The sequence below is a fragment of the Amblyomma maculatum genome, chromosome 5 (assembly GCF_055883805.1).
Source record: "Amblyomma maculatum isolate TAMU_Amacu chromosome 5, ASM5588380v1, whole genome shotgun sequence".
Lineage (NCBI taxonomy): Eukaryota > Metazoa > Arthropoda > Arachnida > Ixodida > Ixodidae > Amblyomma > Amblyomma maculatum.
In genome coordinates, this window is record NC_139348.1 from 126,350,184 (window position 1) to 126,378,080 (window position 27,897).

Below are 27,897 nucleotides of genomic sequence, written 5' to 3' on the forward strand. Positions count from 1 at the left end.
GGAGCATTGGTGATTAAGACATAATGGAGCCCAGATTGTACATCTCTGAAGGGACTACACTAAACAGTTGCATAATTCCAAGCATTGTAAACTTGGAAGGCTAAATATATTTGCAGTAACAGGCCTCACACAGAGAGGAGGTACAGAATGTCTATATAGCATCTGTGCTGACTATCGTGACAGCAAGGACACTGTCTGAAGGGCCTCCTTTGAGCGTATTTGCTGCTTTGTTTTAGTTGTATCTGAATAGAAATGACATTATTAAAAAAAAGAAAACTACAAAATACAGAAAACATTCCATAGAAATTCACATGGATCTTTACTCTCGCAATGAAGCTCTAAATTAAATGGGTGATCTTCTAGACTTGCCTAGGCACGAAAGACCAGATTCCTATTGAGAGCTGCAACATCTTGAAAAAAGGTTACTGGCCCTAGTTGCACACACAAACTGTCGAACACTATCTACACTGGACAAAATGTCCACAAGCTAGGTACAAGCCTGCTAGGTTCCATCATGTCCCTGCCTTCTCTAGTGGAAGCGCCTGCAGTGTTACATGAGGCACAGCTTCGATATTGCCATTTGGCAACACTGCACTGTATAAAGTGTCAAGTCAGTGAAAGTAGCTGCAAACGGCCAAAGTGAGGGCCGTCACTGACTGAAATCACCATTTTCACTGATGCAGGAAGCATCACTTTTTCTGATACCATGGAGGCTGAAGGAGTTGGCAGCTATGCCTGCTAAGACTTCGTCCTAAGCCCTGGCAATGCAGGGCCTCATGTAAAGAATGCAGAGAAATCTGCCTGCCACTTTGCACTCTCTATTCCTGCCAGCAAATACTATACACAGAAAGCTAGAATTTGCTGCAATGTTGCATTGGTCCCTGTTCTAAAAACATATATTTTGAAAATTATTTATTTTTCGTGTCAAAAAACTGATCCTTTTGTGTGTTTTGTTATTAATTACAATTTTTTGCTGATAGTTATTTTTTTGTCACTTTCTCATTAAATATGTTTCTGTCACTAATACCACTGTGAAGAGGAATTCCTCCTCTACAATTTGACTCTAGACACTCCTGTACCAAGCAAGTTTCGTTAAAGAAAAAAAAATGATAGACACCACCCAAAAACCACCCCTTTTCCCTCTGACAAACACCGAGGACAGCTGGCCTGTATCGATTGGTTAATTCTGATAACAGTGGTGGTACATTTTTATACATAAAGGTGTCACCACCACCAGTCATTATCACAAGAAAACCAAAATCAAGTAAGTTTTCTTGGGCAAGGGTCACCATTGACTTGAAAACAGCGATCATGGAGTTCCTATTGACGCAGATCTCAATGAAGTGACAGGAAAATTTGTAAATTGCCTTCTGCCTTCAAACAAACATCAACCCACCCTAGAAAATCCACAGAAATATTTTTTTGCCAGGACAACTGAGCAGATTGTCTTCAGGGTTCCCTTTAAGCCATTCTTGCCAATTACAGTTTTCTCTTCAGTTGTCATCAAAAGAAACATGCACACATATGCCACAGTTAGAGAGTAATATTTGAAATGGGCCCAAACCCCTTTGCAGGCCTCCTTGGCCTCCTTGGAGAGTGCTTTGGGGTAGGAGACGTTGTGGTCCGTGATGGAAGCAAACAGCTCCTCCTCATCCTCTCCATCGAATGGAGGCTGGCCCACCAACATCTCGTACAGGAGCACCCCGTATGCCCACCAGTCCACAGACTTCCCATACGGCTGGTACAGGATGATCTGCATTGATAGCAGGCATACAAGGACTGTGTTACACCAAGCTTTTCTGGACATCAGCTGTTGGAGCCTTGAGACCATGTTGGTGAAGCTAGCATTACCGTAAAGAGAGAGACCCTGGATTTAACGGCAAACACTATGATGGAAACGTAATGTAATGGGGATCTACACGGTCAGTGAGGAAAGAAGTTTGTTTCCATTAATTTTTCGGACTGGCCGACAGATTATCTGATAAATGTGATTAGCCAGAATGAAAGCACAAAAATTACTTAACACCACCAAACCTCTATAAGGGTGCATATGCAGGAACCTTAAGAAACCTCACGAACCTTAACCTTAAGAAAGGTTTGGTTTGTGGGGTTTAACGTCCCAAAGCGATTAAAGCTATTAGAGATGCCGTAGTGGAGAACTGCGGTAATTTCGACCACCTGGGGTTCTTAACGTGCACTGACATTGTACAGCACACGGGCACCTTGCTTTTCGCCTCGATCGAAAAGTGGCCGTCGAGGCCGGGATTCGATCCCGCATCCCTGGGTACAATAGCCGAGCGCCGTAACCACTGTGCCACCCCGGCGGGGCTAACCTTAAGAAAGGCACCTAATCAAACCATATTCTGCAATACACTCTGAGCCTTTCTTCAGTGGTTTTCCTTAAACATTCAGATGAAATTTTTATGCCTGTGAGTAAAAAAAAATGTATTATAGACCTTAAATCTACCTCCCTCTTTTCAGCAACGCAAGGCAAATCCTCTGTGTGAAATTTTAAGTTTTCTTTGGAATATATGCAGTCAAACCTGGATATTTCAAATTTTAATTATATATCAATCTCTCAGATAATCCCCTTGAAAATTACATGTAAAGGTATAGCAAAGTTGCGTAGTATATCGAACTCCATCTTCGACGGTCGTTCCATATACTGAACTCCATATCGTGCTCAGGAAAGTGCGCCTTCCCCAAAGATGACCTTATCACCCTCAGACGTTTGCCGGGTGACACTGCATGACATTTGTAAGCCACGTGTGGAAGGAACGAGAGAGAAGCAATTTGGCAATGGCTGGTACAGAGCAGATACAACCAATGCGATCCATGGCGTTGGGGAGAGGGGAAACAACGTGAAAGAGCGAGGCACGAAAGTGTGTGCATTCTTTCCTCCATGGGTGTGTGGGAGCACGAAAGAAGGAAAAAATTCTGCTAAACCTTTTCTCTCCCTAGGGTTTTCGAGCTAGAAGATCAATTTATTTGGTACAGTATTATCGGCTGTATAGTGCATCGCAACACAGCTAACTGAAACATTTGTAAACTAAACAGGAATAGTGAGCTTTCTAACCTTTAATGCTAGGCTAATTTTTTTAGAGGCTTTTAGCCCCCTGTAAGTAATATCCATAAGAGTTTTTTGAATTTCAAAATTGACATTCTTGTTCCCGCTACAGTGCAACATCCCTTGGTGACCTCAATCAAGTGAAAGAGGAACTGAGTGGCTGCAGGAAGCTAGAGCCTCGCCTATCAGCTCCCATGCACACTGGCATGCTGACCTCATAGTCGCTTATCGTAGCACCCGGGTGGGAGAGGCGAGCGGACAAGCACGTTACAGGTGCGCTGACGCTCGTTGGTGCGGCTGGCGCTGCTTGCAGCCGTTTCGACTTCACTTCCGCTCAACTGAGGCCCCAAAAGTTGAGCTGCAGCGGCAACAAGAATGGCGTTTTCGAAATTCAAAAACTGATGTGGATATTACTCATGGTGGACTATAAGCCTCACAAATAGTTAGCCTTCCAGTTAGATCGAACTGGAATTCAACTGGGATCTAATTGGTATCAACTGGGAATAGTTTAAATCATTTAGAACAGCTACGATTTTCACTTGGGAAAGTTAACTTTAATATTATATCAGCAAAATGCTAGTTTTCACGTCTAGGCTGTATCCTGATGTACTATGTTGCTGACAATAGTATACAGAAGAAAGCGGTATTTTAGCTCAAAAACTTATTATTATTTGCAGAAAATCTTCAGTGAGACATCCTGTATACTCATTGCATATTAGAGCTCTCAAGCTAGGTTCCCTTGAAATTTCAGGTTTCCAGAATGCCTTAGGATTTCTCTAAGCACTAATACCCATGCCTCTCTTTCGTCCACTATATTTTGACCCTAATCATACGATCACTGTTCAAAGCCAAATGTTTCGCTACATGGCCAATTATCATCATCATTGAATTTGGCAATCTATACAAATGTGCCAGGCAGAGAGCAAAAAAGCCAAAACACGAGATTCCTCAGCATCTCTTGAAAGCTGCTACGAGGAGAGAATGTTGCCGGGCTAGTTGGTGATCCATTAAGTCAAGAATTTAGCGCAAAATAAAAAACAGCAGACAGAGAAAGGACACATAAGACGATTGCCAAGCGCTAGTAAATCGTCAATCAGTCAATGTACTGCTCGTCAATCGTCTTATGTGTGCTCTCTGTCCACTGCTTTATTTTTCCACTAAATTCTTGACTTAAAGCTGCTACGATTCTAGGAGACCCCTCTGCATTAGATGTATGAAGCTATCATCTGCACCTACTTGGCGTTACAGTGTTTTGACTGACCTCGGGCGCAATGTAGTCGGGTGTGCCGCAAAAGGTCTTTGTGGTCTTGTCCCCCTGGATGCCCTCTTTACACATGCCAAAGTCGGCAATCTTGATGTGGCCATCCTGGTCCAGAAGGATGTTGTCCAGTTTCAGGTCCCTGTAGACGATGGACCGGGCGTGCAGGAAGAACAAGCCGACGGCAATCTCAGCCGCGTAGAAGACGGCCACGGGCTCCTTGAACTTGCCACACTGCTGGATCTGGAACATGAGGTCGCCACCATTGACGTACTCCATGACGAAGTACAGCCGCTCCATGGTCTGGAAGCACGAGTGCAGCTGCACCAGGAATGGCGGTTTGGCGGCCAGCGCCAACACCCGCTTCTCCACCATGGCGCACTCGACGTCATCGTCCTGGATGATGACGTCCTTTTTGAGCACCTTGACCGCGTACAGCTCATCGGTGCCTCGCCGCTCGGCCAGCAGCACCTTTCCAAAGCTGCCCTTGCCAAGAACGAGCAGGAAATTGAAGTCTGATGCCCGGATGACATCCTAAAAGGAGAGGCGGTAATGTATAAATTTGCTCTAGCCAAGAAGATCTTCAAACAACTATAGTGCATTGATGAGGAGCAAAAACTAAAGAATACATATCCACTAAATGTGCAGCTATAATTTCAGCCCAGTCACAACTGATATTCAATTGCGACATAATATATCACCTGGTTATTAATAGATGCAGGCAAATGTTAATTATACTCATGAAATGCTGCTCTCTGCCTATTGCACACCTTATAAAGGCTAAACGCCCCAAAGTGACATTATAGGCTATGATGGATGCCATACTGAAGGTTCCAGATTAATTCACACTTCCTCAGGTTCTTTTAAAACTCGCATTGCACAGCACACAGTGGTCCTTGCATCTCGCCTCCATTGAAATGCAGCCGCCATTTCCGGGATTCAATCCCATAGCCAACTCGCATGTTTCACGACCTATAGAGGGCCCCATCAAGCGTGCAATATGGCAATTCCCCCCTTGATGTTGTATTTATTGAATATTACAATTTCCCGCTTTGCTAATCTGTTATTATAAATGTAGTGTTGCTCAGATCAGGGTAGCAAGTTCTTCCCTAGCAGTGTCGACTGCATTTAAATAGATGCAATAGTGATGAACACGCAAGCGTTGTCGTGTTAGCCCAGGCAGGGGGGTGTAGCCACACACGCACCGGAGCGCTGTCCGAGAAAGCAGTCCAGACACCGTGCTCCCAAGCGACGAAAATGACCCCCCGTTTATTATCGCACTCCGCTTTTATACACTTGCGCCGCAGATCTACTATCACATTCGCAGCTGCCAGTGGCTACTGACGTGGCGCGTCAAGCCGAAACAGATGATAACAGCACAAGCATAGTGTGCGACATTAGGGTGTGTCAGCCAATGGTCAAAATTAGCAGCCCCTCCTTCCACAGTGATATCACCCCCATACCTTTGAATATTACGTTTAGTTTACAGGAAATCATGTGGTTACTGCAGCAAAACTCAGGCCAGCGTCTGTGGTACTTACTCCAGTCCAAAGTCAATCTCAGAAATCAATTATATTTCCAAACAAATTATCACTTGTAGGTACTTCTAGCTACAAAATGTATGGATAGAAACTGAATTTACAAACAAAAAAAAAATGCAGTACATTAGAACCCCACTGTAATAGACTGATATAGCAAACTGAAACTGATGTCCCAGTTCATCTTTCATAGATGACTCTACAGTTTTATCTCTTTTATAGTAACATATTTTTGGTACAAATCAGTTATAGCTAAGTGCATCTGGTTGCGGCGACGGCTTCCCACGAAATGACATCGCCATATGCGCGCTAACTAAAATCGCGAAGCAAAAATTTTTCTAAAAAAAAACATTTTCTTTTAATGGCTTTACCACCAAGCTTAGCACCATGCAGGAGAAGCCAGCTTTACTTAAGCTCAGAGCCATAAGGGAAAGCATGCACAGTGCATAGGAAAAAAAAAATGTCAAGTTGTCTAAAAACATGGAAACAAGATGGCGCAGTCTGTTCAGAAAGTAAAATAGAGTAAAGATGCAGCGCGAAATAGGGAAGGGAAGAAATGGCCTAACATCTTCAACACGTGGCAGCGGCGGCAAGATCCGGAGGCTCGCTTGTCTGCTGTTTTGCAGCACTTGACTGCCGCGTGAATTATCGTTTAAAAGACAAAAACAAGACTTGTTCAGTAAGTAACCACTTAATTAGCAGACAGAACCTTCAGGACCATCTCATCGCCAACAACTAATATTATAGTGAAGATTTTTGCTGGTCCCAGTGACTTTACTATAGGGGTTCTAGTATATATAGTTTTTAAACATACCAAAAAACTTTTTTGCAAATGCCTAGACTAAGAATATGCAGCTATGCTGTTAGCGCTGCACATCTCACGGATGTTCGATCGCCATGCAATCGGCTTTATAACTGCTGACTACTCCAAGTAATATTTGCGTAAGTACAGGCTGAACGTGCACCCCTATCATCTCGTCAAGCTAGAACCTTCTAATACAAGCCAATAAAAAAATTAAAGGGACAGAATAACGCCCGAGCAAAGCAGTAACAAACATTGAAGGCGGGATGTTTCTTATCAGATGAAACTCCTGCACACTGAACAGTGACATATATGTTTGATGAGAAACTGGTAGAGAATTGACCATTTTCACTAGCATATATTTCAGTTACTAAGCAAAGAATTTACTCATACGCAGGCTGAGTTAAAACGATCAATTTACTTTGTCAATTATATATTTTACACCATTTCACCTCGAACACTGAAATTACATCATTTACCTTAAAAAGAAAACAAAAGAGAGAGGAAAGAATCAGTGACGTTAATGCAAACACTCACTGCTTACCCCTGTCAAATTAATGCACTCAACCGAAGTCGACATCTCACTTTTTATGACTACAGCTTCTATGAGCACCCCATGACCTGTGCAACAGATTGTCTCCCGATGAAACAGAAGCCTTTTTTTTTTCTTTACTATATCAAGGTCTCTCGCACTCACAAGGGAGCAGTGATGATAATCTCACTGGTAACTGAATGCAAAAATGGTTCACAGACACAGCGCATAACTAAACAATGGAGGGCCGAAAGTCGTCACCGCTCACCGCAGCTACAGCAGATCGCAGAGATAGGGACCTTTTTCGCCATGTGGCAGTGTGTCAGGCTGTGAAACATGCGGATAAGCCAACAGACTGGCTTCACTCTTCCCTCTCTTCCTTTTTCCAGAGATAAACTGAACCACCTTCAATGAAGAAAGTCTTTCTTATCCCATGAGTGGCGTGGACAGTGCCTTTCCTCAGCGTGTGTTGTCAGAGCATGTTTGCATGAATTGTGATTAATAACAAAAAAAAAAATATGTCACAGCTTGGAATCAAACCACCATCCTTAAATTTCTCAGTCAAGCGTGCAAGCCATCACTTTATGCTGACTTCCTGAGAATAAGCCTGTAATTCTCTTTGGCTAACGTAAGAGTGCAAAAGACGCTGAGAGAAAGGGCAACAGGGGCAGTAAGCAAGAAATGTAAGACCAAAAATAAAGGCAAGCTGTCACCGAGTGCAAGTTATGGAAGGCAACGAAAGCATTTCGAAATATGCGCATGCGAAATTCAAAGCAAAACAAAGACAGTGGATCTCTTGCAGACACACGGCTCCATCTAGCAAGGTTGACATAAAACGCCACAGGACAGCAGTCTCATATGACTCTAGCCAGGGAGCAGCAAATGAGCCTTAGCCTTTATTGAGAGTGCGAAAAGAGCATTAGAAATAGAAAAGGCACGAAGAAAAAAACATGCAGAAACCTAATTATCAGTAGTAAGAGAAATGCTTTCACACTACTGCGCGTAAGCAGATTTAAATGCAGTCCTGAAGATTTTTTTCCTTTTACCTGCTTGCCCATGTTGTGTGGGATGAGGTCGGATGATGCCTGTGGCGTCGACCGCACCCTGGCCGTTGGGTGGTGCGTGGCTGCCAGCGCCGGGTCCTCCGGAGGCACGGGCACATTGTAAAACTCGCCCTCCTCGGCTGTTAGCAGCTTGAACCATCCCTCAGCTGGCGCCTTGAGGATCTCCGAAATGCCAAATGAGAGCGAGCCCATGAAGTCATTGCGCGACGTCCGGTCCCAGTCCCAGAGCTCAATGAGCAGCCGCCGGTCCTTGTCAACAGGCTTCAGGTCACTGCGGTGACAAGAAGCCACAACGATAAGCAAAAAGTGGCCGGCTAACTAGAAACGTCAGACAAAACAGCTGCATACGACCACATGTGGTGCTGTTGCCAGAAGTCTGTGGGGATGTGCTTGTAGTAATGTTTTGCTTTGTACGAGAGCCGAGTACATCCTTGAACATCCTGGCGTATATGTAAAAAAAAGTAAAATGCAGCTTCGCTCTCTTTACACAAAAAATTGATCCTGCTCACCCAACCTTCAAAATCTTGTATGCCATCACTAAAATAAGCAAACAAAAAAGAAAGAAACGGGTGCCTCTTTCTGCAAAATGTCAAACGAAATTCTCCGGCCTTGCTTCGAAATCGGGTCCAGCTATACAGCGTACATAAGGTATGTTCTAATGTTTGCCAGTGGAATTCCCAAGGAAATCATGCTACAGAAGGTACAATAACAGCTGCACATCTTCCATAATGCACCAGCGGAAAAAGAAGTGGGAATTGGTATGTAGGTTTCCTACCTTGAAGTAACACATGAGCTATGATGGACACCATGGCACAGGACTCTGGATAAATTTCAACCATCGGGGTTCCGCAACATGCACTGGCATTGCACGGTACACAGGCATTTTAGCACTTCACCGCCACTGAAACGAAACCACTGTTTCCGAGAAATAAACTAGATATGCCTTGATTTATGCAGCGCAGGCTATGTGCCACACCTTGCCTGCTACAGGCAAACTGTTAGCAGCAAGCTTAAAGGCCAACTGTTCCCCCTCCAGCCGAAAATATTTTCTTCCCCGGTGACTGAGACTTCGCCCCCAGAACGCAAAGCCGCAAAATGATTTTGAAAAGAGGAATTAATAATGCAGTTAGACACTGCAATCACCCGATCCTGTCATGTTTCACTCCTCCCATTCCCTCGCAAAGGTTTTTCACTCTCCTGCCCGGTCGTCTAGCCTCTGCAAGACGAATTCCCCTTCCTCCTCCGCATTTTGCAGGAGGTGGGGCGTGGTGGTCGGAGTGCGCGAAACAAAAAAATAGGCGAGGGAGTGCGCGCCGCTGCATGCAGTCCTGCCGTGGCGAGGAAAAAGCGCGCCCATCCTTCACCAGTCAGACAGTGAGACGGACCAATGGACGTTGTTTTCGAAGGGAAGCTGGTTTCCCAAACAGGAGGATGAGAGAGCTTAGATTTGTATTTTTGCTGCTTTGCAGCACGCGTATCGCTGTAGCATTTTGCACAGACTAGGTAATCTCCAGGAGCTAATCAAAGCATTGGGCTCCTTTGCTTAAAAGGTCCTTCCCTAGATAGTGGCCCTTTAAGGCAAGTAAGGCTGCAGGCGTTCAATTCACTAGAGCACCACAGCTCTTGCAGATCGCAATCAGAAATGCTGCTGCTCACAATGTGAGTGTCTCGTTCCACTCTGGGTTCAGGCAGGCCTTGATGGTCTTGGTCTTTCGCTTAGCCGAGTCTCCTATGTCAGGAATCAGCTTGAGCTTCACGTAGGGGTCCGATAGGCCATTGGGGTCCATCGGGATCAGGTTGCGTGCCTGCCTCACTGCACCAATACAAGAAGCAGCCTTCGTTCAGAAAGGTGCACCGCGACTCTGCAACGGCTTCTCTGGCTACTGCACCTCTTGTCACACAAAAGTACCTGCAACATTCAGATCAGGTATGGTCAGAGAATTACTCTTTTGCTGTCGAAGACATCAAATGCTGGTGTCACGCTTCCAAAGTAGCAGGTACTTCTAAATATGAGTGCAACGATGATTACACTCCGGTCAGCAAAAACAAGAATCTGTGGTGTGTGCGAATGGTTATGTAGTAGGTGCCAACTGTTATGGCCAATTATATCAGACCTGACAATCCATGCTTCCTGCATTAGCTACAATAGCAGCTCTCACTTTCAGTGGACTTAATCTGGCATGGCATTATCGTTATGAAAAAGCCTTTGCAGAGCTTTCAACAATACTTGCAGCAGATGCAAGTAAAAGAAACGAAAGGCTTAACTAACCCCAACACTTCAATATCCACTGAAAATTTTAGACATAAACTCCGTAATAAGCTTATTTTTGTGCATTCTTTATGCAAAATTATGCCAATTAGCATTTCTCAAACAGAAACAGAAGTTGAAAGATGTGCACTACAAGAATGCCAGTCAAAGAGTGAAAAGTCATACTAAGGAAATCGAGGCTTCTTAGTACTGCGTGTTTTCAACTGAGCTCTACAGCTCCATTCTATTGTAGAACATATACAGTAAAACAAACCCCCTGCCAAGGCTTCCTTCATATGGCATAGCACACAAGGGTCACCTAATCCCCATTCACAAACGAGAAATTTTCCATGAGAAACCCAAATTTGGTCTCATTTATTCGAGTGAAAATTGTCCTAATTCCTTTTGCGAGTAAGACCAATTACCCCAACCGACCCTTTCAAAAGCCACCTCCAATGTGCCCTTGGAGTTCCTTCAATCACCATCAAAAGTATGCTAATTACATTGTTATGAATGCAGAAGCAAGTTAACATTTACAACTGTTTACGAAGATGCCCACTGTAGAGCACAGTAAATCAACAAACACTACATTAACCTCTGGGCTTTTTGCCTCGCACCAATGACACTGCCCTCATGGACAAATGGTGACGTTGCAGTGTCAAGGGGTAAACAGAGAAACGTCCTTGGTCATCGCAGCAGAACACCTTACTGCATGGGTGACTGGCCCCAGTCAAAGCGAACCTCCAGAGAAGCACCCTTGTGGACTTGGACAGCCTCTTTCTCCAGATAGATGACTTCTAAAAACACAGCGGTCAGCAGAAGTGACACTTTTGAAATTCGAGGAGACACTGCCTCTTTTCAGCTGCTGCTGCTGTTGCCATCGTAATCGATCTGTACCACAAAAAAACATACCAACAAAGAAGAGAAAAAAATTATTTGTGATGCACTTTACAATATTTTACAACCACTTTTCCTTGCAGTGGAGTGGAAAGAGCAGAGCTGGCAAAATAGTCTTGTTCTATGCAGTAGAACATAGGCTTTGTTTGCAGTTACTAGCTGCTTCATCCTAGAATACTGTAGAGAGTTTCACATGTTTGGAAGCCGGACTTAAAAAGTTTTTTGCGAAACTTACTGTCCTGTTCGAGCGCAAATATAGTTCACAAAATGGAATAGTATCATCTGTGTTATTTGACAAGTTATTTAACATAGGTACAGTAACTCCTCTCTTGCCTCTGCAAAAGCTGTGCATGCCCCCCAGAGGAGCTTTTCGTTGGTTCAGGAAAATCTAGTCAAGTACTGATGTTAAGCTGCTTAACGCACAACCCAATATGCTTAGTTATGAATTACTGCGTCTCTACCCCCAAAAAAAGCTTCATTGCCAACAGTAAATTTTTAATGTCCAGTCCCGAAATATTCAAGATGCTGTATATTTTCAATATTTGTCCCGATAAATTTCTGACAAAGCCAACTTTCAACACTGAAAGTCAAGAAAGAAACACCTTTTTTGATGAAAAAAAACTTGCTAGTTACAAGGGCCTTCAGTACATGGTGCCAGTTGCACCATCTTGTGGCTAAACTAGTATTCGGCAGATTGACCCTGTTACAGACACTCCATCCCCGAGTCTTCCTTTCAGGGTCAAAAATAAGGAACTGTTTCCAAATATGCAGCCTGTTAGTGGACAGGTGGCCCAGCTATGCACCAGCTATGTGTAGTCACGAATGATGTTTGTCCCGCATGACGTTCTTTTCACGTTTTTCATGCATGACACTTGTCACGCACATTCATCACACATGGTGTTTGTCACGCCTGGTGTTTGTCGCACATGGTGTTTGTCACACATGGTGTTTGTCACACATGGTGTTTGTCACACATGGTGTTTGTCACCGAAAGTCCAGAAACTTGTTAGTTGCAAGTTCTCCATTTCCCTGATAATGTAGGCATTGTACTAAAGGTTACCAGAACTCACAATGCCCCATGTCTCAGTGGCAGCACCTTTCAACTTGTCAGCAAGGATATATAACTCAATCGGGGTTTCAACATAATGCAAATGAATAGTCTTGCCATGCTGACTGAGCAGCAAGACGATGACACTCGTGCCATGCAAGCTGGCATTCATACTTAATGTCATGTGTAGCTCAGAGCAGCTGCACAGTCATAGCTGCCCTTGACTTGTAGCCCCTCCAGAAACAAAAACCATGGCACTAAATGCTGTGCTGGCTAAGTAACGATGCTTTCATCATGTAGCATCATGAGACAGGCAGCATGCAGAATGGGCAAACACACGTTAGTAACATTACAGTGGAAATCAATAATAAACGGGCATGGGCAGGGCATGTAGTGCGAAGAGAGGATAACCAATGGCCACTAAGGGTAAAAAAAATTATTCCAAGGGAAGAAGAGCGTAGCAGGGGGAGGCAGAAAGTCAGATGGGTGGATGAGGTTAGGAAGTTTGCAGGGGTCAAGTGAACGCAGCTAGCCCAGGACCTGGTTAATTGAAGGTATACGGAAGAGGCCCTTGCCCTGCAGTGGGGATTATAGTCGGGCTGATGACGACGACTATGATGTTGATCTTGCTGCAGTTGCACAGCTTTCAGTGCCCATCTCTTTTTATGAGGGGCTGGTAATTTACAACATTCCTCCAACAGCAGCAGACTATACAACAGAGGATGCCAGGCATTTGAGGAGCAGATGCAGACAACGAAGACTGAAAGACTGAGCCTGCTGCTGCTAGCAGTTTTCTACTTTGTGAAAATGCGGTCACCGTCACAAAAGAAAGAAAGGGGATTTGAAATAAAGCCACGAAAAAAGGTGAGCTAAATTTGCAGAAATTGAAGCCACATGCAAAGGCTAGCCTGAAAAGGGACATGAAGCACCACGTGAACCATGCGTGTAAAATTTTATCGAAGACAAGTGCACGGTATCTGTGAGCTACTGTCAGCTTCACTCGTAAAGCAGTACATCCAATCACACCATTCCACTGGGCTAATGCTCTTGAAGCTAAAGTTTATTTGCATTCTTTCAATGGTACAAACACAAGAAAACAAGTGAAAGAGGAACCAAAAAGGAACCTCTTGAAATCACACACACAAAAAAGATGGTTTGTGGGGTTTAACGTCCCAAAGCGACTCAGGCTATGAGAGCACACAAAAAAGAAAGGAGATAAACTGCCACCAGCCTCACATTTAAAGTCAAAAGAAAGAAGAGCATTTAAAAAAAGCTGAAAAGAATGTGACAAAAGAATGAAAAAAAAAATATAAACAGCATGCAGAAAAATAAGCAACAACAATGAAATACACAGATAAAAGATGGGCAAACATAGGAATATGACGATCATACATGCAGATGAGCACCTCAGCCTCCATTTAGTAAAGTTAGTAAAACCCTGTTGATACGTTTTCTTAAAATATGCAGGGTAAAAACGTATTATCCGAGAAAACATATGACCCGAACTGCCAGATTTTGAAAAATTTAACTGCTGAATGAGGTACAATGAAATTTAGATTTGACTTTCGTTGCATAAATGCATAAATTAGCATTTATAGACATTAAGTAGGCACAACTCCTTTTTTATCTTTCACGAAATTCAGTCCGTATTTCTGTTGTCCTAAGCGCGGAAGAGATTTAGTAACAAATAAGGTTCATAGAAGGCAATGACAAGCCAAGATCGCTTCGTTGGTTGTTTCCGAATGCTTCACCCCCTCGCATTACTGACATGTGGAGAAGCCACCGCAATAGCTTACAGGCACGTTTTTGCTCATGCTTCATCCCTCAGACCCGGCCTGCTCGCATGCAAGCGAATAGTTGTAGTTATCCCATGGTTGATCTCTATACCCCTAAGGCACTGCAAATAAGTCACCGCGTTTCTCCTCACGAAGTCATGTTTCCACGGGAACGGGCACCCCCGTATGTTGGCTCGTTGGCTTTTTTTTTTTATGCTTCGCCCCTTGCACCTAGGCACTGCAGGAAAGCAACTGTGACAGGTGAGAATCGCTGATTAGTTCTTTATGTCGCGAGCGCTCATTAGCGCATGTACAGTTGATCACAAAACATATTATACGGCCACAGCTTGTATTTTCAAATGTAACCGGGAAATCGTGTTATCCAGGAACTTCTTAACCAGAATAAAATACTCTAACTCTAAGGGAGACGTTCTACTGCCCGCAATTTTGAGTGTATTAAACGGGAAATCTTATGAACAGGGAACATATCAACGACGTTTTACTCTATATTCTCTCATCATTCAGCTTTCTGCAATGAAACTAATATAGAAGGTCAGTTTTGCCAAGTCTTCAGTGTCAAGTATATCACGAGCTAAGTTGGCAGACCATACAGCAATGGCAATGCAAAGAGTGGCTAAAATGTGCAAATAACACATACTGTGCGATAATGTGCAGGCATAGATTTAAATTTAAACCTGCCCACGAGATGCTGTAGCTTTCAGTTTTATTTTAAAACTTCCACAGTTGCAATATGAAGTTTTATGCACTCTGTGCGTAGCTTAATAATGTCAGGATTGAATAAAGTAAAGCTCATTTGTGCCAGCCCTACATGTATAACATTGCAATAAAAAAGCAAATGAGCAAAGAAAGAAGTTCTTCCAGCCTTCAGCACGCTAAAACAAAGTTTCATTACTAAAGCTGCATTCAATGAGCATTATTGTTACCCTACACTTAAAGAGACAAAAGTTATCTGATAAATGCATTGTGTTTCATATGCATTTCAAGAGCAGAAAGTAGCGCCTATAACAGAAGTGGAGAAGGATAGATTACTCGTTTGAAGTTTTCCAGCGAGAAGAATGTTGTGTCTAAATAATGAATGACCCATGTATTGCAGCAATTAAAAGCCATAGTCAAGACATCTTGGTTTCAAACACATACATTTGTTAAGTAGAGTGCTTCAAGAATTTACACTAAGCAAGTTCATGCGATTAGAATCCGCGCAGCCAGTCATAAGGGCAGAAAATTTTCTGCATACTCAAAAAGGCATCCTGTGATTCACATGTCACCAATGACTGTGATATCACCTCTGTCAAATAAGAAAACTGTAAAATGAGCATTATTTGTGTAAAAGTTGTGAAAAATTGCAGTACACAATGTATAAATGATAGCTAAGTCATCAATAACAATGACAGAAGTTGGAGGAATAATTTAGATCAGCACTTAATGCATTGCAGTTGGCCATGTGCAACTAGGGTCCAGCAGTTACGATAGCAGAGATTCAAATTCTCACAACACGTGGAGACGATTAACGCAGCCACACTAAGATGATTGAATAACATCCAAGTTATTTCCCAACTGAGGTTAGTCATGACTACAACAGGCTTATTATTTCAACTGATCGCATAAAGGAGCCTGTCTACTTCACAACCGGTCTAAATGTGGCCGCACATAGGACAAGAAATAGTAAATATTTCTATTTCAGACAAAAACCCTGTGCGTAAGGCAAAGTATTAACATCAAGAAGCAGAATTAGCACCAAAGGTGGCCACAATCAGGCTTGCAGAGTCATTACAGCTGGCTACTCTATATAATGGTACTGGATAAAACTAAATGTAGAGGTAAACATAAAGGTAAACTATTAAGCTAAATTATCAAACAAGACTATAAACCACTACCTAGTAGGAAAGTGAACAACCAAACATTCAAAATAGGACTATAAACTACTACAAAATAGAGTGAACTAGTAAACGAAACTACCACCATTACTACAACTACCATAACACCGATACTACTACAGCAGCTATATATTGATGCTAGTGTACCACTGCTATACCATTACTGACACTACTAGTGGAACTACTTAAAGCGAATTAAAAAAGCCAAAAAAAACACCTCTCCACATCATGGGGGACCTCGAAAAACGCAAGGCAAAGCAACAGCCTCAAAAAAAAAAAAAAGATTTACTCCATGTGTAACATCAGCAGAAAAATTACATGCAACTATTTTCCTACATATTCCAATGTTTTTTTCTTTTTTTTTTCCTTTTCCCTCGATTTGCACCTTTAAGCATGGAGAGCATCCTATCACGAACCAAAACTGAGGCGGCTGGTCACTTATTGCTCTAGGCAAACTTGCAACTGCCACCATTTCCAGTGGAACAGCAAGTTCACGAATGCCAAGGTGTCTTCAAGTGAAGCCTCATCGGATACTACTTTTTTGTTTTTTGCTTCACTCAGTTATCTATGAAACTTGCCTAGAAAGGTGCAAGAAAAGGTGACATTGGCTTGTATTCAAAGCCATTTTTTCTTGTTTTTTGTCAGAGAGCTCGCCAACTTGTAACTGAAGTTGCCTCAGGCAGGGCAGTATACAGTAAACATAGTATAGCGAAATTTCCCAAGTAGAGCATAGAAATTTGACACTGACAAGTCCAAAATAGGAGCCTCCCAGGTCATAGCGCCACCTGTTGGCAACGAAACAAAGCCCTCTGAACAGCTGGCAAGTGCGACAAGCCTGTAATTAACTGGCCCCACCAGACGACCGACAGCAAAGCATATGAAGTATGTACTCCTATAATACTACCCATAAAAAATGCAAAGATTCTCAGATTCTGAGCCTCATTTTCGCAACTAAAAAGGCCTAACTCAGGAGCAATGAGAAAAACTGGCAATCTTTTAATGTTCAGTTGCTCGCAAAAAAAAAAATAAGAATTTAAAGTTCTCTGCTCCTCCACACAGTTCCCTCTCCCTCGTGTATGCATACAGCAGTCCCCAAGTGTGTCCCCCAAGGGCGATTTCAAGCATCATAGGAGGTAGTAGCATATGAATGGAGAAGAGGTGTGCGAGCACCTTCACAGGTGAGCCGCGTGGGCGTGGCAGACACCTTGAGGTGGATGCGTCCCCGGCGCTCGGTGTGGTCGCAGCCACACAGGTTCGGCACACTCTCCTGGCACCGCTTGTGGACATTCATGTCGCATGCTGCAAGTAAACACACATTCATGCAAGAAGTTTCAACAATGCATGCATCACCTTGGATGCATGTTACATTCCGAGCAGTTGCTCAGGTTGGATGGCGTGTAGTCTTGAGATGTGATAAGATGGGAAAAAATTTTCAGAAAAGGCAAAGGATTGACATTGTGGGCCATATATTGATCCTGTGTCACATTTAAACAGAATTATAGAATAGAAACATCATACATGAAAGGAGCTTACATTTGTAAAAACAGAACACTTGGCACAAATGTTAGTCATTTATTTTGAGCTAGTTAGTGAATCAAGGAATCCACTGTTTTTTGTTTTGTTTTTTTTGCATCACTCATTAGCAGAGTCACCGAGCTCGAGATCACCACATATCGGGCGAAATACATGTTCCCGTCGGCCTGCAACGCATGTGTTGTCACTGTCGCAGACCAGACACCCAGGGGCTGGGCATATTTACGACACTAAGATAATGGAGATAAACAAAAATGTGGCAGCTGAAGCAATGACACACACACGCAGCATTAAAAAAAATGCTTCACTTGCTGGTTCCAGATGAGCACTTTTCAGAATTTCAACTGCTGCACACGTACCACAAAGCTCGAGGTGCACTGCCAGATTAGTGAAAACAATTCAAGCTTTCAAATTCATTTCTACTGCTTGTCATCTAAAAGACAGTCTATAAAATGAGCTGATGAAATGAAACAGTTGAAACAGTGAAATGAAAACAGCAAAAATAGCTTTTCATGTACTCGTGCACGTTTGAGCATGTCGTAATGCAAGCATGCAAAGACTGGAACAAGTAGAGGTAGCACAGGGTCGCTAGCACATTGTGTGTCATTGCAATTACTTTTACCCTGCACTACTTACGGCACCATAATGCAGCCGCTTGATGAATAATCAGCACGTCAGTTGTGCATGCGACACACTCTCCTTCACTAAACCCTGTGGCACAACAATGCTGGCTTTCACATTAGCAAGTACAACCTGCGGGTCGCCTTCCCAGTATGGTCTCGCTTGGAATGAGCGGCGTTTGTCTTGACTATTACAGGTGGTGAGAAGCTGGATGCAGAATAGGCTTCTATTCACTTAGGCTCGACTGAACAGTATAGCAAACTGCAACACTCAGTTTCCAGGCAGAAACATCAAGCGGTGCGTGGCTCCCTTGAGTCACAACTTTTCAAACCATGTGACACTTTGCAACAATTGTCTTTCGACTAAAAGGTCACACAACTTGTGCGATTTGCAAGAGTGAACAGGCCTTGAAATGGAGTGATGAGAGCAGGAAATGTGTGGCCAGCCACAGCTGGACAAAGGGCTTCGATCTTGTTAAGAAGTCCATTCAACTCACAGTCAGGATGATGGCGCGTTTCCACCCATGCTCACCTTTGCATTTGTAGCCCTGGTGAATGAGCCCATACAACAGTGAGCCACAGTGGTCGCAGAATGTTGGGCTGGTGTATGTCTGTAGTTGAAACTGGTGCTTTGTGCGTGCATCCTACAAAAAAAAAGAACACACCGGTCACTGCCACTGCCATGGTGCCAAGCACAGCAACCATTTCCCTCCTGCTTTTCCGGACACATCCCTCCCAGTGCACCCCTGTTATTGATTATATAACCCTAAGCAAAGTACAAAAGGAACCTTCATGGGCCAGCTGCCGTCTTGTCAATGTACACTGACAACTCCGCGAGACCTAAGTGCACTAATAAAGCTGAATGGTGAAACAACCCTCGCAGCTCTCCTTAATGAAATTTCGGACAGCTGCTGCTTTGCAGTAGCATAGAAGGTGGCACAGTCATACTGGATACTGCTTCCATTCAGCTGCTTGCCATGTTTTATGATGAACATGTAGGCCAGTGCTGCCACCACAAAGTCAAACTTTGTCAGATAGTTTGTATTTTTCTAGCTTATTATGAATTTGTTTCTTTTAACTGAGTGCCGACTGCTCCTGCTGCTACTATTTTTTATAACTCATTGTCTTCGGTATTACCTGATACTAGTCTTTGCCATGCACACCTGCTCTTTTCTTACATTAAAGCTATGCCCAAGAGCCTGGTGGATGATTTTCAATGGCAAATGAATCAATAACAACTATAATTATGATGGATTTTAACGGTGCAAGAGCAATTTTGGTCAAGAGCAGCATGTCATAGAGCATTCCTCACCTGCTCGAGGCAAGGTCAATGACCCCCATTTGTCAAGCTTTCACCACAGAGAAACCAAGCACCAGGTCAAAAGAAACCACTGATAATGTCATAATGTGCCTGTTTCACAGCTATACTTTTCCCTTTCTATACTTCATGCAGTGGCTCCACCTCCTCTCTCCTCTGTAGCACTGTGGGGTACAGTATATGTTTAAGAGTGCTCTGTTGATGCAATCAACAAAATGAATATACTATGGATGTACCAACAACAGAAAAAAAATCAACCAAGACAGGCTTGAAAATAGTAGTACTGCTAAAAAGACTGCTAAAAAATCAATGGACTTCAAGGAAGATCAGAGGATATTTTTTTTTTTTTTTTGACAGCGCTGCACAAGTCCTGGATGCAGCTGTGAAAAATGCTAGAGGCTTCCCCCACAGTAAGCAGTCTCAGCAGCAGTGCCATTAAAGTTCAAGCAGAAATGTGCAACAGAGAGATCAATCAGACCTGATCATGTACTCACATCAGAGAGATCAGAGAGAGATCAGAGAAGGCCTTAACAGCATAAACTGCCCTCACTTCCAAATGTTCTCATGCTACTGGCAGAAAAAAAAAAAAAAGAAAACAGAGTACAAACAGCCTCAAAGCCTGAACAAACACCTCCACTTTGACGTCAGTTAACGTATATGCCTCCATTTCATTATACTAGCGGGGGTGGTGGATGCAGACTCACGTCCGAGTCGACGCCTTTGTCCTTGCCGGGGCACTTGAAGGTGACAAACTCGTGACATCGCTTGTGTACCACAAAGCTGCATACTGCAGAGGAAACAGAGCAGACCCATATGAGTTCCTTCCTCCCCCTCAGTAAAGAACCTAGGTGGAAGTCTCAGCTGGTCAGGATGGTTTACGAAATAATTCCCAGTTGGTTCCCGTTGGAACTGGGAATTTTCATAAACCAGCCTGACCAGTTAAGATTTGCCGTGAGAATGCAATCTTCCTAGCCATTCGTTGCGCCTTCATATTTTTCATGTAAAAATGGCTCATTAATAACTCCAGCTGAGTATAATCATAAATGTCACAGGTAGTACAGGCAATGAAGCAGGTGCTATGCGTGCCAACAGCTTTTTTTGGCACTGAAGAGAAAGCTAGAATGACCAAACTTGAGGTTCAACAGTCCAACAAACAACTGGACAAGACAACTGCTATGTCTTGTCCCTTTCTTTGTTTTGCTATGGAATATCAAGTAAATTACCCACTAGCCTGAACCATCACCCTTTTAATGGCCTAGCATCTATAAAAATTATGTACATGAAGAAACCAAAAATTTATTTAAGAGAAGTAAGTGCAAAGAAGCAAAACAATGCATAGAAAGCAGATAACAAGCCAAGTTAAGTGAAGTTCGTTCAGGTAGGATGATGTGTCATGTAAAGTGGCTTTTCAGTTGTCCACAGAATGTTGTATGTTGTGCGCAGGTGAACATGTTTTCAGGCATAGTATTCCATAAGAAAAGAATGAGCCACCTATCACTAGAGTGCGGGCAGTGATGTACGTGATAAAAACTGACTGTTGTTGAAATGGCCTGAGAAGTTCCTGTCTGGACTTTGAAGAACAATAAAATGAGTGAAGAAGGCACAGACAATATACAATATGGCACGACAAGAGGTAAAACCAGTCCAGTACAAGGTTTATTTTTAGCTTAAAGTGATGCTGGAATGTTTAGAGTGGATGTGGGTGATGAAACATGCAGTACGATTTTGAATGGCTTCAGTGTTGGAAGCGGGGTATGCGTGCGATGTACTCCAGATTACTGACATGTATTGAAGATTCAGTCTGATGATTGTTAGAAAGGCTAGTTCTTTTATGAATTGGAATTAATAGTTTAGGTCACCCATATGTAACCCAGGGTGTGCGATGCTTTTGAGAAGATGGCATCGATATGACAGTGAAGATATCTTGTGCACGCCAAGATATTTATATGATCTCGTGCATGTAATCAGAGCCGAGTTCAGGTAGTATGCAGTGTTAATTGGCCTATGAAGGCAAGAAAATGTCACGACTTTACATTTCACTAGATTTGATGGTATGAGCCAAGTTTCGCACCAAAATATAGTCTGGTCTTATTTGCATGACACACGTGTTGCCGCGTGTTACGACTACATGATGCGTGTACAATTTAAAATCATGCCATCACAACTGGTATAGTCAAGAAGAACTCAAGAATGAGGTGGGAAAAAGAAGGCCCTTCAGCCAATGGCAGTAAATGATTATCACAGCTTCGTGGTTAATCCCATGATGTATGCTAATGTGACACTGTTAGGTGTTCACAGCAGCAAACGAATGAGTGGATCAAACATGACGAGGTCATGGCTAATCGACACCATTAGCTGGAGCCTCCTTCGAGATGGACATGCAACTTCATTCTTGAGTTGTATTCGACTTTAGTCTCTTAGCTAGATGAGTGATGTTTTCTCGTCACAGTTATATGTCACCACCCACTAGAATGAATATGAAAGGACACTTCAAAGAATATGAGCTGAATATGTAATGCTACAGGAACATAAGACTCCAACACTACACCCCTGCATGCAAGAAAGGCGTGGTTGGCAAGGGATCCATGCTGCTAATCAGGGCGAGTGAATGGGTAAGATCAACTAGTACTCACTTTGGCACTGGTATCCCTGCTTCCCAAAGCCCCTGCAAAAAGTGAAACAAAGGAAGGCAATCACTAGTTGCTCCAGTTTGTTAAAAACATAACAAAACCTGCACTCCCCCTAAAAATGTGCACAGACAACAAATTTTGGTTGCATTTTTCTCCTTGTTAATGATACACAACACATTGCTGTACATGAATCATCACGCAGCTTTTAAGACTAAAAGCTGATCAAATTTTTTTGTCACTCAACTGTTTTAATTTCAAGTGGAAGTGATGTCAAAGCCTAGGTCACATGAGGGAAGAAAAGGTCGATATGATCACTGTTCCTTCACTCGTGATTTCTATTCTTGAGACGGGCTGGCTTAAGAGTAGTAGTGAATTAAAGGGACAAATGAGCAATGATTATGACTTTTCTTCATTCCTCGCATGACCTCGATGAACTTTGACATCATGGCCATCACTCGGCAGTTGAAACTGAAACTAAAGAAGGCGAGAAAAGAAATTTGATTACAAATTGTTTATAGTGATTATAGGCGACTAGCTATGATGATTCCTCTATAGTAATTTCTAATACATCACTTCAAAGAATAAGGCACACAGCCAAATATTGGGTGATTATACTGCTTTAGTCATTTGATTTACGTGTACAAGGAATGGTTTGCTTAGTGCTAATTGCTGCTGCACATGCTTGATACTGCAGCGGAAAAAACAGTATTGAAGCCAAAAATATAGAACCACTAAAAGCAGTGAGACTGCCAGACTGAAAGTTTTCACAAGTCATTAATTCAACAAGCGACATTGTGAAACCAGTGCCTTAAAAAAAAACACCAGGAAAAATTTGCCTTTCACAAACATTTATATCCCATGGGAGCAAGATCACAAGGTCTTCATCCATGAAGGACTACGGGACATCATCCGAGTGAAATGTTTACCAAATGCTGCAGTCAGAGAGCAAGGACATCTAAAATTCAAGTTAAAGGCACCAGACGATTGCCATAGCTGTTAATCATGAGGCATTATTATTAGGCAACAGTAGTCACATTATTCAATTAAACCTTCAAGGAGCCAATGAAGTGCAATCCAAGACTGGATGTGACTGGCTAAATAGATATCTAAGCAGAATTTTCTAACAATTTGTCAATGTAAATGGCTTCTGGCTTTCACCAAGGAGTTTACCTTTTGCATCATCTACAGCCTACCCTTTGCCATATTCTCCTCTAGGCCTAAGAGCACAAGCTCTAAAAAATGCACACTCACTCATTCCCTACAACTTGTCTTGTCTTTACCACAGCATAAAATATGGGCAAAGAACCCTGCTTTACCCAACCATCAGCCTTCATTGGGATTGAACGAAAAAAACTGCTCCAGTTTCGTCGAGTAAATCCACGTTGCAACTGCTATGTAGTGGAGGAACCCTGCACATATATCTTGAAGTTATCAAATGGGTTCGTTTTTTTTTTTTTGGGGGGGGGGGGGAGTTTAATGTCCCAAAGTGACTAAGGCTTTGAGAGACACTGTAGTGGAGGGCTCAGGAAATTTCGACCAACCGGGTTCTTTAATGTGCACTGACATTGGACAGTACATGGGCACCTTGCTTTTCCTCACTGTACAGCTAGAAATTATCTTTGTTTCCCATTGTAATAAACAAACTCAGGGAAGAAACATTAACCCATGGGCATAAATCTACTTTTGTTTGAACCGGGTGCGACAATTTTTTTTGCAGTGGAAGCTCTACTTCAACCATGCCAAACCTGAATGTCAACTAGCGCCGAACACCTTCCCCCGAAAACGTCATACCACGTGACTCGCCACACCTCTGCTGCACGTGCGATGCGCAGCGCCCGCTCGTCTCGCTCGCGCGGCGGAAATGAGTCTGTGATGCCAAACCACGTGACTCGCCGCACCTGCCCAATGTTACTAACCTAGTCTAGTAACATTGGCACCTGCCCTCTGCAGGTTATACGTGCAGGTGCGCTCGCCGTTGCGTAATTCCGTTTCCTCAACGGTAGGATCCCGCAACTTCTTTCTCCTCACTGGTTGCCTCTCAGCGGGTGAAACGGCGATTGTTACCGAGAGGTGTCTCTGAACGCAACCTAAAGGTAACGTACACTCCATCAAGGCAGGAAATGATTACGGTGAGGATAATTGAATAGTGTTACCGTTGTCATTCCGTTGAGAGAACGGAATCACGCTTCGCCGTTGCGCTCTATCACGTGACTCGCCACGCGCCTCCGCTGCATGCAGGTGCCACGCGCGGAGCCGGCGGCGCTCGCTCGCCTCGCGCAACCATGGATATCCAATAACCATGGAAATGGATATGTATAACCATAGAAATCCAATAAAGCCGATTTAAACTGCATCAACCGCATAACATTTTCCTTGCTGATAAAGGTGCTAAAAAGAGAGTTCTGTAATTTTTTTTTTTCGATTTTTTTTTTCGCTTCGGCCTTTCCGTTCACAGATGCTTTTTGTCGCAGACAAAACAGCCGCATATTAAGCATACGAAAATTTAAAAAAAAATACGTGTGCACTGTTTGCTTTCACGAATCTCAAAATCTAATATCTCTGCAGCCCAATTCTTGGCCGATCCCCCTATGTGGGCATGTGCCATCAAATTAGAGGTCAACTCAGCCTCACTACTGTGCGGTGGCTAAAGGAAATAATACAATGAACGAAGACACCCAAAGTATTTTTATTAACGTTTTGAGGACACGACGTATAAATAATATTTTGATAAAACCGCTACGTATCTGCGGATCAGAGAATATATCACCGAAACAACAAGCGCGAAGCAACTGGACTATATTCAGAAGATCACTCCACTTATTACTCCGCCGACAGCAGAACAGCCAGCCCCCAAAATACTCCGGGCCGGCTGACTCCTCCTCCTTCTGCGGTGAGTACTAATCAAGCTTAATTAGGCTTAGAAAGGTCTGGTTACTACTAACGTGTGTTCAGACGGAAACGTGTGACCTTACAGACCTTTAGGCTTAGCTATATGAACCTAAGGCTTAACCTAGCACGCTCAATTAGGCTTAGGAATCTGGAATTACGCTAGTGTGTGTTCAGACACGATCAGACTATTTCCTACATGTGATTCACACAAGTTTAATTAGTGTAAATTAAGCCTAATTAGCTTTTACCTCGACATTGGCAATGGTGCTCATGGTAGTCATTGCATACAAGTTACAGCAGCAAACAAGACCTTCATTCTGCTAAAAATTACAAGCCGAGTCACATTCAGTGCATATCAATTCGCAATCCTTGATCGTTGTCACAGCAACACTGTTACACAGTCAGAAAACGGAATCCGCAAATCGGTGAAATCCATTATTTTGGGCAGGAAGTGGCACTAAAAATACTGTAGCCGAGGCGCTTAACCTGACTGAGGATTTACAAGTATGCACGGAGCTTGTAGAGATCCCGTGATAAAAAAAACAAAGCACAAAATTATATTTGGTATACCTTTGAGGGTGATGAAAAATTTGAGAAATAAATATTATAGCAATGCCACAATTCTTGCGACCGGTAGTATCTTGAGGGTACTTGCAGTGAGCGACTCAGCTGGTAATAAATATGAAGAACCTACGTACCCATGAAAAAATATATATAAATATGGGAGGCGAAATAAAGTTCCCATTTTCCCACGCCATATATTTATTATTCTGCAATACTTGCAATACGTTTTAATTACAGTAGTACATGCTATTACATAAATTGTGCTCATTTACAAACCTTCGTGACTGAGTAAATAGCATAAAACAAAAGAAAAAATCGCAGACAATGATAGAAGAAACGAGTGAATGGAAAGCAGCTAAAGGAGGTCGTTTGACTCATTTCTGTCACACATTGTCCAGATCTTTGTCCCACATCTCAACACCTCACTGTGCGGGTATTGTGGCTGGCGACATGGGAACACTCATTCTCCTGGCAGCACATCACCCCTTCTCAACAAAAGTCAGAAGAGTGCTCAATACGCTGACAGCCTGCCAGACTTTGGACATATGCCTTCCGGTAACCCGTTCTCCTTCACAATACCCTCCCAGCGACCGCCTTCAACCACGCTGCCTCCTACGACAGCAGAGTGACACCGGGCCACAATGGGTTTTCAAAGAGCTCGGGTGCACGGGCCAGGATCGTGGGACTCTCTCCAGTGAAGCTTGGGCGCTTTCCCGGACAGAAGCACAGGTATATATGCAATGGCGAGCGAAGAACACGAGCCGGGGGCAGTCTTTCTGATCGCCGGCACACGCGAGCACGCGGGCCGCCACGCAACAGCTGCGACCCATAAATAAGCGGCGCGCAATGACGCTTCGTTAGCCACGCGGGGAAGAAGGCGCACGCACAGACAGACGCACGCGCCACGCACCGGCAATTCACGCACACAGCACGTCGCGAGCGACGACGCGTTCGCACGACTCGGGGCCAGAAAAAGGCCTAGGTGCGTGTGTTGTATACTGTGCCAGCTCGGATATCAACCTCCAGTGCCGACTTGCGCGCCGAAGCGGCGGAGGAGCATCCGCGCAGTGCCCCTTGCATCCGGATCCGCGAAAGATTGGCGCGCACTGAGCCCCTCGTAGGGAAGTGACTGCAACGCACACGCAACGCAATATACAGGGTGTGCCAGCTAAAAGTAACCAAAGTTTCCATGGCGTCAAGGTTGGAAAATCCTGCGCCAGCATTGCACGAAAAAATCACGACCACATGCCTCTGAAAAAAAAAAAAAAAAAAAAGAAAGAAGAAAGTGTTAGCTGGCAGCTGGTAACCACTCGGTAGGCGGGACCATAATCCGGCCTTCCAGTGTTCCTGGATACAGTCAGACAAACAGCCCCTAAGCCACGTATGCATGCATTAGTACGGCTTGGTTAGAGCGAGCTTTATATAATATGCCGGGTGGCATATCACATAATGTGGTGGCATGTGAATGTGTGCTAACGATTTATTAACAAAGGCACAAATTATAGGAGTGATTAGGCGATTAGCAAACCAGCAGGTGGTAGTCATTAACGTTGTCACTTCAAACTGCAGCTTAAACACCCCCAATCGCCGTTACAAATTGGCCCCACAGTCACGATTAAAAGTTAGTCGGCGAGCACACGATGCACAAGTGAACTTGCAGTGAGCTATATACTATAGCAGTGGTTAAACCCTCTCACAGCGTAATATTTTCCAACCGGCATCAATTTGTGAGGTCGCTGCGGAAGTGCATGATATGAGCGAAGCGCCTTCGTGGGTCCTCCGAATTTTCTTTGCCTCCACTCCATCCTTGTTTCGGCTTGTGCGAAACGAATTGTGGAACCCTAACGTAACGCTCACCGTCAGCACGCAGATTATCCGATATATATGCGAACACATCGCTCGTAAACGCAGCAGTGATCAGAAACGGGTTCAATTATGGTTTCTTACACAAAATTTCAACCTGCGTTGAGTTTTGGGGCGTTGCACCGCTTATATAGTGTCCCCGGACGGTGAAAAACCAATATGTCACGAAAGCAGAACCGAAGTCAGAGAGAGCCTGTACTAGTTTGCAGAACAGCGCAACTAACAAATTTTATACTGTATTCTGGGGCTCAAAGGTGAAAACATTTCGTCTTGTGTATCTCTTCTAGTTGTGGTCTTTTCCGCTGGTTTATCCTTCGCATCATGAACCAACTAGCCCAACGAGCTAAGCTTCCATC

General features: G+C 43.5%; 1 protein-coding gene across 2 annotated transcripts in view; it reads right to left on the reverse strand.

Moving 5' to 3' along the window:
- The window catches only part of LOC146189461 (protein kinase C, brain isozyme-like), a 119,770-nt gene that overhangs the window by 31,539 nt on the left and 60,334 nt on the right, over nt 1–27,897 (reverse strand). For both annotated transcript variants that reach the window (XM_084604273.1, XM_084604272.1), the window contains exons 2-9: nt 22,229–22,260; nt 20,300–20,382; nt 18,810–18,921; nt 17,295–17,423; nt 9,918–10,074; nt 8,244–8,532; nt 4,329–4,859; nt 1,565–1,753 (exon numbers count right to left, since the gene is read on the reverse strand). In XM_084604273.1, the coding sequence (XP_084460399.1) occupies nt 1,565–1,753; nt 4,329–4,859; nt 8,244–8,532; nt 9,918–10,074; nt 17,295–17,423; nt 18,810–18,921; nt 20,300–20,382; nt 22,229–22,260 (1,522 nt within the window). The remainder of the gene's footprint in view (nt 1–1,564; nt 1,754–4,328; nt 4,860–8,243; nt 8,533–9,917; nt 10,075–17,294; nt 17,424–18,809; nt 18,922–20,299; nt 20,383–22,228; nt 22,261–27,897) is intronic.